The sequence below is a fragment of the Corvus brachyrhynchos genome, unplaced genomic scaffold (assembly GCF_000691975.1).
Source record: "Corvus brachyrhynchos isolate BGI_N302 unplaced genomic scaffold, ASM69197v1 scaffold80, whole genome shotgun sequence".
In the NCBI taxonomy this organism is placed as follows: domain Eukaryota; kingdom Metazoa; phylum Chordata; class Aves; order Passeriformes; family Corvidae; genus Corvus; species Corvus brachyrhynchos.
The window spans coordinates 14057308-14069354 of record NW_008236769.1 but is presented as its reverse complement, the minus strand read 5'-3'; the positions used below and the strand labels follow the sequence as shown (position 1 = coordinate 14069354).

General features: G+C 43.9%; 1 protein-coding gene across 4 annotated transcripts in view; it reads left to right on the top strand.

Annotated features, from left to right (window-relative positions):
- Positions 1–12047, top strand: part of FGFRL1 (fibroblast growth factor receptor-like 1) — a 167402-nt gene that overhangs the window by 71523 nt on the left and 83832 nt on the right. For all 4 annotated transcript variants that reach the window (XM_017727773.1, XM_017727772.1, XM_017727771.1 and 1 more), the window contains one exon: positions 11088–11360. In XM_017727773.1, coding sequence (XP_017583262.1) covers positions 11088–11360 — 273 coding nt within the window. The remainder of the gene's footprint in view (positions 1–11087; positions 11361–12047) is intronic.

Genomic DNA, 12047 nt, shown 5'->3' with positions numbered 1-12047 from the left:
ATTCAAGTGGGCAGCCAGGAATGCGTGCTGACAGCTGATGCGCTGTGCGTGTGCCGGTACCCGCACGCGTGCGATGGGATGTGGGGCAGTGCTGCAGTCACGCGATGAGACAATATTTCTCCGTGCACAGCTTTTCCTAGATAGCTGCTGTGCTCTCCAGGTTTCTCCCCCTTCCACTTGCAGGAGGGTAGCTGGGACTGCACATTACCAGACACTGAGGTAATAGGATTGCACGTTAATTGATATTCCAGTGGCTCTATCTACCTGCTGGATATGATGTTGCATTCCAGTGTGCAGCCCGCCAGCAGAATGGAGTCACTTGAAATCACGAAGCAATTGATGTCAGCAAAACTCCCGTGTGTCCCTGTAGCTGCTGAAGTTTTGGCAGCTCAAATAAAGCAACAGGCTGTGCTAAGAACAGGGGGTTGGTAGTTTGCTTGTGTATCAAATAATAATTAGCACCATCTTGCTGTTGTTGCAGATGTACAGGCATAAAAGGCAGGCAGTGTGGGATCTTCAGCAAAGGAGAAGTATTTCCAAATCCTTTGGATAGTTTGAGGAATCTAAATGGATTTGTATTTAAAATATTTGGTTTCAGTTGTTCAATATTGGCAGAATATACCCACTGCTGAGTGCTGGTGTGCTAATACCATTCATCCTGACACGCCACACTGGTGTGCAATAGAGGTATAAGAGGAATACCTTCCTCCAGGTGATGTGAAGCAGCTTTTGAACAGCAAGGGGTGCAGCAAACCTTTGGACATACCAGATTAAATGCAAACCTGATTTCATCTGATATTAGAGCTGAACAGTCCCAGGACATTACAGCACAGCCTCTAGCAATCCTAGGTGGTGCAGTTGGACATAGTAAGTCGGATAGAACAACAAGTCTTCACTCTCTCCTGATGGAAAAACTAATTAAGCCAGGTAAGAGTGCACGAACCTTGTTGTTGTGAGCAAACCAGAGGAGGAGCAGAAGAAGTGGGTCTGTTTGAAGCTCTCCCAGGTGCAGGCAGGCTGCAGAAAGCTGCACTTGCCTCTGTCCAGGCGAGTGTATCATGTGTTTTTACATCAGGTAGTGTGTGCTTCAGTGTCTGAAGGGCAGGAACCAGATGGGAATGCTGTAAGAATTCAGTGATAGTTTCCCTGTGCAGGAGACTTGGTTTCTCTTGAGTGATTGGCCAAAATTATTACATAAAATATTTCTTAAGCTGAAAAGGGGAGAAAACCAGGCAAAACTCTTTGAAAAAGAAAACTGGGTAAAGTCTTAGTTCTTGACAAAAATGTGATTTTCTTACAGAAAAACAGTTCTTCCAAAGGCTCCATATCAAGCTTGCTATGCAGCCATTCAGCTGGAAATGCTTTCTGTTCTAGAGAAGCCTCTGAAAATATCTCCAGTTCTTAAATACCACAATGTTTATCTCTTTGTGGTCACCATCAAACAGTTGTTACCACGCTTTTGTGGTGACCAAACATAGAAGCCCCCAGAGACGAGGGCAGAGGAAAGGGAGGGCTGAGAGCAGCCTCGCCATGCAGGGCACTGCCACTGATTGCCCAACAGCAGAAGGCTTAGGGATATTTTGGCAGTGTCTCATGACTGAGAGTGAGTGGTCAAGATGGTTTTTTTCTGAGTCCTTAGTGCACTAATCTCACTTTTTCCATCCTGAGTATTGGGAAAGGCCAGTAGGAACCAGCACAGGATGGAAGAGTTTAAAGTCTTCTCCACTTTCGTCTCTTAGAGCAAATTCTGGTAAAAAAGATTTTTAAGAATATTTTGAGGAAACCCAAATCCTTGAATACAAATTAAAAGGCTCCTGTGTCAGTCAATGGCTGAAAACTTGCTGCTGTGGGCTAGCAGGAAGGCAAACCAGCTATTTAAAGGTTTGCGTTCCCATCGTTCCCGTGTACAGCATGGAGTCAACCATCGTGGTTTCTGTTTTCCTGCAGACATAAACAATGACACTTACAATTTCCTGCTTGCAGAGTGCTCACACAAGAGCCTGTCTATAAGGGAAATGTCTCGTTACTTATTAAACCCTGCACAGTGCTCAGACTGGGTTAAATATTGACTACCAAAGTTCAAGGGGAACCTGTGTCTCCAAACGTGAACTTGGGCATCCTATTCTCTAGGAGCTGTTCAGATAAAATGGATAGGTGACAAAATGCTGCATGCAGGGAGGAGGGACAAAGAAGGGGACAAAATTCAGAGCAGGTTGGCTCAGAAGTAAACACCTATTTTTGGAACCTTGGGATTTGGAATGTGATTGCTATTGGTGGCTTGAAGGGGAGTTTTCACGAAAAAAGGGGAGAAGTCACAAAAAAAGTCAATTAAACTGAGGCTTGCAGAGTGTTTGGTTTGTTTTACTGAAAGTCTTGGAGATGTGGGCGATTTGGCTGGAAAATCCACTGGGCTTGTGAAGCAGTATTTTCATGGTTAGGAAACAGCTGGAAGGGCATAGTACAATGATATTTATGTTAAAATTTGGGTAGACCCACCCCAGAAGGCAATTCAGGGCTGCCTGACTGCACTGTTTTCCAGACATTATGGGAAGCAAACAAATGTCTCGCGTTGGCAAGAATGGTGCCTCTGTGACCTGTGGAGGAGATGGTGGAGGTTTGGGTTAGGTTTGGAGAGAGCCAGGTCGGAGCTATGGAATTTCGGTTGGGTTCTGGATCCTCCCTTAAGCCAGAGGATTTCTAGCTTTCTTCCAGAATTAGTCAGTTTGTCCTTCCTGGAAACAGAAGACTAAAATTAAAAAAATTTAAAAAAACAAGCAAAAAACCAACCAAACAAAAAGTCTTCTAATTTTAGAACCTTGAAATAATGCTTTAAGGGCATTGCTTTTGAAAAAGTGCCCAACAAATTATGTATGCCATTATTTAGATGGGCTTGCCTTCTTGAATGGGAATGAAAGAGGTAGATTGTGTGGGTGTGTGTGCCAACACACCTTTGTTGTACTTATCTCTTCTCTAAAAAAGGTTTTGTGGTTATCCATTGAGCTGCATACCTGAACTGAGCTGTCAGTATAATTTTAGCATTTGAGTAGAAATATTAGTCCTCTCCTTTGGCCCACACTAAGCCCACTGGCAGCACTTGAGAAACAATAAATCATATATTTTCTTCCACACTAGAAACTTTCCAGCATATGAAGTCTGTTTCTTCAAAAGTAATTTGAAGTAATCCTAACTCTCCTTTGCGTTTGCTACCTCGAAACCTAAGGGATAAAGTTACTATTTTTTGCTGCTGAAAAAATGTTCAGCAACAATTGAAATTGAATGTCACCCATACACATTGAATTTAATAAGATGGTAATTTCATGTTAAATAAATACCAACTGATTATTGAAAACATATGCTCAAAGGATTTAGAAACCACGTAAGAGATACGTATCTCATCTACTGTTGTTTAACTGCAATAAATCTAAGCAATAATCAAGTGCCAATTGTTTAACATACAATAACTATTTTATTAAATGTTGGTGAAATGTGTATGCAGGCCACTTAATTAAATGGAACATGTTCCCAAATATTGTATTTTTCTTAGGTTTGGAACATCTAGAGTAGGGAATTTACTGGCAGCCTTCACCCAAGGGACTAGTTATTTATTACTCATGTGAAAATATGGCAGGCACTTCTTGTGCTATCAATAAGTATCCATTTCATCAGGAAAACAACTCCTACCACAGAGGTAAGGAAGAAAGAGAAAATATGTCACTTCACTTGCTGTAAAATGGATCTGTGAAGCTGTTTTCTCCATCAGGTTGTTGGGCTGAGCCATGCAGCCCAAGCCTGGAGCTTGCTCCTGCAAACAGTTCACAATTTCCAAATCTAAGCCTGAGCAGCCATCGGGGCTGGTCAGCAAATACTTGTGGTGTTTTTGTGTTCCTCGCTCAGAGTCTTTGTTCTACAGAGATGCTGTTGGTTTTTTCTTTAATCTTTTGATTGTTTTTGATAAGCATTGTTTTTGTCTGTGGGCGCCTATGTTTTCAAGCCAAGAAGGACCCATTAGCTCATCTAATCTGATCTTCTCATGTCACATACCAAAGCATTTGGACCAGTTACCCCCACGCTGACCCCTACTTTACTTGGCTAGCACATACCTTTTGGAAGTGCAGACTGTTTTGTTTTGAAAATATGAAAAGATGTTGGATTCAACAGTCCTTTGAACTACTTATTCCATTAGTTAATGGGATACATGGGCAACACATTCATCCTTTTATCTCTCTCAAAAAGCATTTTTATCAGTTCTGCTCTCCACGTAATGGCTTCCAACTGTGCAGAGAGCCAAGAGCTCCTCTCTTTCAGGAGCACCTACACGTGTTGATTGAAACTCTTCCCATCATTGCTTTGTAAAGCCTTCCATGTGGGATTTGCTCCTTGGTAGAGTTTGTCGTAGCAGAGCAAGGTCTCTGTCTATTGATCCATCATTACAGCCTGAATGCCGATACAAATAATGGTAATAATGATATGCAGAGAGTGTGAGGGCATAATCCTCATGTAGGTCTTGCAGAGATTGTTAAACTATTGTAGAAAAGGTTAAACTCCTACTGTAAGCAGGAGTTGTCCAGCCCAGCTTTGTAGCAGCAGATACCCCAAGTTAGACAACTCCAGATGCATGTTTCAAACGTGGCTTTTAGGTGATCCTTTCCAGCTGCGTATGTACATTTTGAAGCATGGGAAAGGTAAAGGAAATCCACTTTGCTGTGAACCACCCTGGCAGTAAAGTCTTTGGAAGCTCAGGTTTTACAGTGATGAGTATGGTGAAGGCCAAGTGTTGCCTCAAGTTTTGCTGTAAGAGATTGTGTTCACACCAAATGAGCAGTTTGGTTGGTGACCTTTGTCCAATTCCCTCATCTCGCTGTTGTAATGAAAGATTTCTGTGCTTAGCTGTGTTCCCCTCACAGGACATGCACTATCTGTGGTACTCCAGCCCCTCATGCTAATTCCATGTGTTGATGGGTTGTTTGGGTGCTTCATCATAAATGACTTTGCTAATTTGTTAACACAGCACTTCAAAAGAAATCTTATCTACATGGAAAGTGAATGTGTTTGGTATTAAATAATAAAATATACATAACCCATGGGGCTCTTAAAACTTATTTAACTTCTTTATAAACTTTACAATACAGTATGTGGATATTATAAATTACTTTCCATTCCAAGAAGCTGTCCGGGCTTGTTGACCTTCCTTGGAATTTCCTCTTTGTAATTATGTTTAATGTGTTAATAAAGTTCACTTTGAACTGTATGATGGCAAATGGTCTCATAGGACGTGGGTCAGTGCTGGTGCGTTCACCATATGTGAAGCTTGATGTTAGTGTGCAGTTTAGTTGAAGGAATAGCAAGGATAAGTCCAAACAGTTGTAGAAGCAGTATCTCCTCCCCATGTTAGCCGTAAAAAGGGGTTCATGGAAAGTTAGGAATGTGGAGTGGGAAATCATTTAGCTTTCACTGCTAGGTGTTACTAAATTAAAGTGCTAGGTTTGAATCACTATCAAAACACCATATATCTAGAGGGTTTTCACACGGAGCTGTAAATCATGTTTACTACATGTATGAGTTGAACAAGTGCATGAACTTTGCAATGCGGCGCAGGAAAATATAATTACATGTGTGTGTGTTTTTGACTGTGAGAAATATGGACAGGAAGCTCCAGGCTATCCCACTGTTGTGTCTTAAATACACTTCTAGAAATTGTTTTTTCTTCTTCCCGGAAATAGCTATTTGCTAAAGCAAAGAGGCTTTCTTGGGTTTTACATAACTCCTTTTGCCAAGAAATGGCAACCACTATCCCTTCCCGAGGCACTGGGGAGGAGAACAGGAATGCTAGTAAAGCAGTGTCAGCAGCAGAGCAGCAAGTGGGGCTTTTCTGTGGTGTAGGATAGTGGATATAAATTGAAAATTGCCCAGCTGTTCAGTAAGACAGGTGTAGAGTCTGTCTTTTATATAATGGAACAGAATGGAGATTCCAGTTGCTTGTATTCGTAAATGAGGCAAATAAATCTGCACACTTGTCTGCATTTATATGAGCAGAAATATTTAAAACAAATGAGGTGATCATGGCATTTCCTTGTTAATGTTCAACTGGGTTTATATGATCTTGAACAGAAAACGTGGTATCTGGCTGAGCTTGTTGGTTTCTTTCTGGGTGTGTTTAAATGTGTTTGCAAATGGGGAAACTACAAGCAAGAAAATAACTTGGTGGAAAATCTAGGTTCTGGATTGTTTAAATTATATTTTAAGCCTGATTGCACCCTGGCCCTTGGAACTCCAGGCATGATCCCTGCTAGTAACTAAAATGATTTGAATGTTATGGAGCAAAGTTATATTTAGTTTGTATTTGGAGAAAGAATAACAACGAAGCACGGGGGGAGGCAGCTGCATTCTCATCACTTCTTCCCGAGTCACATCCGTGGATGTCGAATCCCACCCTTCTCTCTCAGCCACAGTATTAAGAAATGATTCTCTCATATTACTGGGTTGAGGACAAGGGGGCCTGAAGAAAACCTGCCCCCACTAGGCTTGTGTCAAGGTGGGGCTTAACTTCCTGAGAGAGCTCCTCTGTTCAGGCTGTGGAACCAGCTGTGCCCTCTCCACCATGATGGGGCTTAAAAGTAGTGCCCTGTGGCCATAGAGAGCTGTCCTTGCCTCGTGGAAAAATGCAAGAGTTCTCCCTCCCTTCCTGACTACAAAAATGCATAAAAATCTGTGTCAGTAATTTGGATGGAATATCTACCTGGGGCCTTGTTTTCGTCCCTTTCTCCTATATTTGATGAAAAAATGCTGCGGGAAGTAATTGCTGTGTCCAGGAGCATCACAGATTGGAGATTCTCAGCACTTGAAAAAGGCTGATGTTTCCAAGAATCGCTGCCTAATGGCTAAGGAATCAGGGGGAGTGCTCACAGGGTTTACACTCAGGACCAGAGGGCACTTGCTCTCTGCTACTCTGCCTTGAGAGAATCCAGTCTGGAGCTTTGGCCCATGACTGCAGGCACATGGCAGTTCACAGGATTCCCCCCTAGCCAGAGAGATGGTATATATTGGCATTAATTTAGCTTTGGTGAATATATGAAGTCTCTATTTTAACAGTCTGGTTTCACAAAATGTTCTCAGGTTTCAGAACAATTGCTTATGGTGTTGCTCTCCAGTTCTTGGGGTGTTGCCCTCCCCACAAACAAGGCAAGAGCAGCGCTATAGCAAGCAGCTGTAGGGCATTGCACTCAATTAGATCATTCCTCCTCGCACACAACTCAAAGCTGGAGTCCAGGATGGCAGAGATCTTGACACTGGCTCCTGGAGGAGTAATTTCATCTGCCTTTTAATGCTGCATTAGAGCACGGGACGGACGCCGGCAGCAGCAAGGGATGGGAAGTCAGTGACTACAGCCAGGGTTCAGCCTGTTTTTACCTCTCTGGCAGCTGTAGGTGAAGCAGCAGGTGCTTTCCTGGGATTTTGCCTCGCTAAGCAGCTGTAGAAATGTATCCAGCCTGTGGGGCCTGTGTCCTGGGCTCTGCTCCCACACTGCTGCACTCAGCTGTGAGCACACACGTGCCCCAGCCCTGCAGGGTCAGACACCAGGGACACTCCCAAATCAGCGCCTTGGGAGGGCTAACTGGGCACTCTGCTCTCCTGGCCACCCTGTGGCATATTATGGGCCATTTCTGGAAGGTGGGGAGCTCCCATCAGTGCTGCGCATGGGAAGTTGGCAGACTCAGCATGCTTTTACTACATCTTTTTGCTCTGTTCATGTAGCAGGAGATGGAATTGCTGTAGAGAAACCCTGGACATTAATCTCCAGCAGAACCTGAGCAGTGCTGAGCAGCTTAATATCTGGATTCAGAGGGGGAAGACACTTTTGCCTGGATAGTTTTTGAGGCTGCTCTGTGTCAGTAGCACCCACTGCCCAGGGGATATTGGAGAAAGGCCTTTTTGCAAAACATACTTACCCCTCTCTGCTGCCTCCCCTGATGCCTCTGATGGTGCAGAGTGGCAAGATGTGCCAAAGTGTGTCTTGACTGGAAAAGCATTCATCCATCAAGCTTGCAGTCCCAAGGCAGGGCTCTACAGATATGTAGTGAAATAAGACCCAGTGAATGCCTGTACATGAGAAAGAGAGACAGACATCCATGATGATACCAACATTTTATTCTTGCTGTAGCCCAGCTTCAGGAGGTCCAGCTACCAATGGCTTGCCAGGGCTTCTGAAGCGTCTGACATATATGAAGGTGCCGAATTGTATTGTGGTTATTTGTAAACACAGTAGTAAGTTACAATATTGTAATAATTATCATGGTGCTTGATATTTACATCAAAACACTGATTCCAGAGAGTACTACTTGAGCAGAAAGTAATTACTGCAAAGATGATAGGTAATAAAATGGGAATATTTACAGAACTAAATGAACAGAAACAAGGCCTCATCATCTTTGTCCTAGGGCTGTACACTACTGAGAAGTGCATGCTGTATCTGGCAAAATTCACAGCAGGAAAAAAGAGTGAGGGGAGACTTTTATTCCTGTTCCTGAGAAAGCTGCTGGAGGAGCTAATGAAGAACTGCACTAATGTTTTTAGGCAGAATGGCTCTAAGAAATGCACCCTTTTCTAAATGTCATAAAGGTCTGCGGATAGATCCTGTGACAGGGGACTGATCCAACAATTCCTCAGAACGAAAGGTCAGTCAAAGGAAAATGGCATTTAGGAGGACCAAGCTTACCACTGACCCAAACATGTGACAGATCCAGCGGCAACTCTGGTGCCATCAGGAACACCGCTTGTGCAGCCTGCCCCAGAGAAGCACATGACGTGACTGGGAAACTATCTGATTCCTCCAGGTCTCAAAATTCATCAGGAGTCAACATGAATGTCGGAAGGAAAGGGATTTTGAAGGAGCCTACAGCAGGCTTCCAAGTTGGGAGGAGGGTGCTCTCTCTCCACTGTCCCTGCTTGCCCTGCACCAAACATTTTTTCCCCAGCACTAATTATAGATCTGTTTTTGTCATTTGAATATGCATGAAGTAGTATCCTGGCTCACAAGCAGGTTGCAGTGAAGCTACTCTTGAAGTTTGACTTGGTTTGATAGGGCTCTGGGTCAGAAAGGACCTCTCCAAGGGCCAACCCAGAATTTCAACAAGTCTATGGACTTGTCTGGGCATTTCAGCTCCTGTGCAGTGAGTGAGGGCACCATGTAGTGAAATGTAGCAGAATTTGGGGCTGGATTCCCACCCAGTGTTTGTGAATTCTGCCTTATCAAAGTCAACACACAGAGCCCCTCTTCATGGGTGGATTTTCACTTTAAAAGATTCAGCAATGCAATTTGTGTAAGACCAGCATTCAAAAGGTTTTGGGGTTATCTCTCCATCCACTGAGGTAGTTGGAAATCTCACAAGGTGAAGAACTAAGGGTGGTTTGGAATTTTTAGAAACACCTGGACAGGCAGGATTTCTCATGGTATTTTGCCAGTTCCCTTGGAGTATGGGAGGATACCATCACCTGTGAGGTGCTGTCCCACAGGTGACTGCAAAAGATGTGAAGGGGTGGGTGTTGTGTTTGCCTCCTTTGTTATCTCTGTTATCTTTGTTATCTCTGATTTTTTCAGAATAAGTGCTCTCAAGGTCCCCACTTTGGGTCATTAGAAGTTCATCAGAATCTGAGTGTTTCTAAGACCCATTGATTTAACCAGGCTCTTATTTAAAATCTTCAGTAAGTTTCAGGCTAGTTCACCACTCTGTTCTCAGCTTGAGCAGCATTTCTGCTCATCAGCAATGCTGCAAAATTCATGGGTGTGATTCAACATGAGTAACTGCAGCAGCAGCTCTGGAGTCATTCATGAGTTGGACTGTATGTACTGCCTCAGTCATGCTGGGGAAAAATCAGGCAGACTTTGAAATAATAGGAATTAGTCATGAGGAAGTGCAAATATGAGCTCTGTAGTTTATCCCCTGTGGGTCCAATCCTGTAAAACACTAGGAACAGGAGTAAAATATGAGGGAACAGTTCCAAATCCCACAAACATCTTGCGGGTTTTGGGTGCAACTCAGCATCAGCAATTCTTAGCAAAACATTTTGTCCTTATGCAAGAACAGGGCACTTATTATCACACCCATTAATAGACTATTCTGGGAAGAGCACTGCTATTGCAATCTGTGTGGAGAACTTGTGCAATTAATGAAAAGGCAGATGCAGGAAAAAGACTCTATTCAATTTTTCAGAGCCTTGGGAAGGAATTCCGGTTGGAATTCAGCTATAGGACCATTCCCACTGTTGGAATCTTTATCACTTCTTTTCTTCAGATAGTTGACCTGTCCAAGTGCATCCTGTTATCATGTGGCAAACAGTGTGTTCACTCTGGCATTCCAGGGACACTCTATTTTGTATGAAATTATCACCTTTCACAAAGAGCAAATATTTGTCAGATGGGTCAAACCAGTGGGGTTGCTAAGGAAACTTATAAAAACATTCTCTTTTGGACTACAGACAATGTTAACATGTCAGGCTAAGCTGTATCTTTTATTGAAGCACTACCCAATGAATGTTCTGTGTTCAACAACTGCAGGCTTATGTGTCTCAGATAAAGCCCATCTGGTGACTATTAAAGGGAATTACTGTACATATAACATGAAAGGATTAAAACATGTTGGGGGGGGGCAGTGTTTTGTTGTAAGTGCTACTCCTGTTACTAATTTTGCCTTCAGAATAGGTGTTAAGTTTAAAACAACTACAGTTTCTTTACCAAATACAGCAGAACAGTTTGTGTATTGGGCTCCTTCTTGTGACAGGAAAATGCTGGAAATTTTGGAAAAGCAATAGACCCTCAGAACCAGGCTTCCCTGGTGGGTTAGCTTGAGCTGCTGCTGATGGCAAGGCTATAGCTTCAGGTCTTGCACAAAGAAAGATCTCATTTGCTGTATCCCTCTGTATCCCTCTGTAATTGCCTACATTTTCATCCTTGATTGTAACTGATTTTTGGTAAGCACCTTTTATTCTGTATAGCAGTCAGTGTAATGTCCAGATTGATGACTCGGCTTTGAGTCAGTGCTGTGTCACTGGCAAAAGCCATAACAGCTGTTCCTCTCTCTGCTCTTTCCTAGGCCCCCCAAGGATCGCTGATAAAGTGATTCACCGCCAGTCTGTGAGGCTGGGCAGGACCATCAAGCTCCTGTGCCCGGTGGAAGGTGACCCCCCGCCCCTCACCATGTGGATGAAGGATGGACGGACAATCCACAGCGGCTGGACGAGGTTCCGAATCCTCCAGCAAGGGCTGAAAATCAAGGAGGTGGAGAGCGAAGACGCAGGGACCTACATCTGCAAGGCCACCAACGGCTTCGGCAGCACCAACGTGAACTACACCCTCATCGTCATTGGTGAGTAGAGCTGGAGGAGAGCCAGGCCTCACCTGCTCTGGGGCGACAGAGGGAGCTGATCTCCATGTAGCTGTCAGAGATTGCAGATTTGCTTTGCTAATCATTCACTGACCTCCACTCTTAGCTGGCCCCTTCCAGTGTTTGAGGATTGCCAGAGCTGGCTGTGCTGCTGCACATCTTCTGCTGCAGCCGGCTGCAGGCAGATAAGATTGCGGAGTGCCAAAGGTTACACATAAACAGAAATGATGCAATAGCCACTGGGGTCCAGATCACAATGAATTCCACACAGGAAAGGCTGTGCGATAAGGAGAGGTCACACTGATCCTTATGTTTGCTGTTGGAACAGGATAGCTCTCAAAACAAATGTTGAAGCACCCATATGAAAACGCACAGCGGGGAGATCCGTGTGCTGAGCTGTTGCAAGGCATGGTGTCTTCGGGAACAATAATATTTGGGTTGAAACAAAGCTCCGAGCTGGCACGTAACCCAGGGATGTTCAGCTCCTGAGAAATCCTCTTGATGGAGGCAGGATTAAAAAAGCTTCAGATGCTGTCTCAGTGACCATGGGTTCACTGGCTGTGCTTTTGACCATTTTCAAAGGGCTTGCTTGCCCCAGCAATGAGATTTTGGGGTCACTTGCTGGGCTGAGCATTCCCAAGGACTCCTGAAGACACTTCTCTGGGTAAT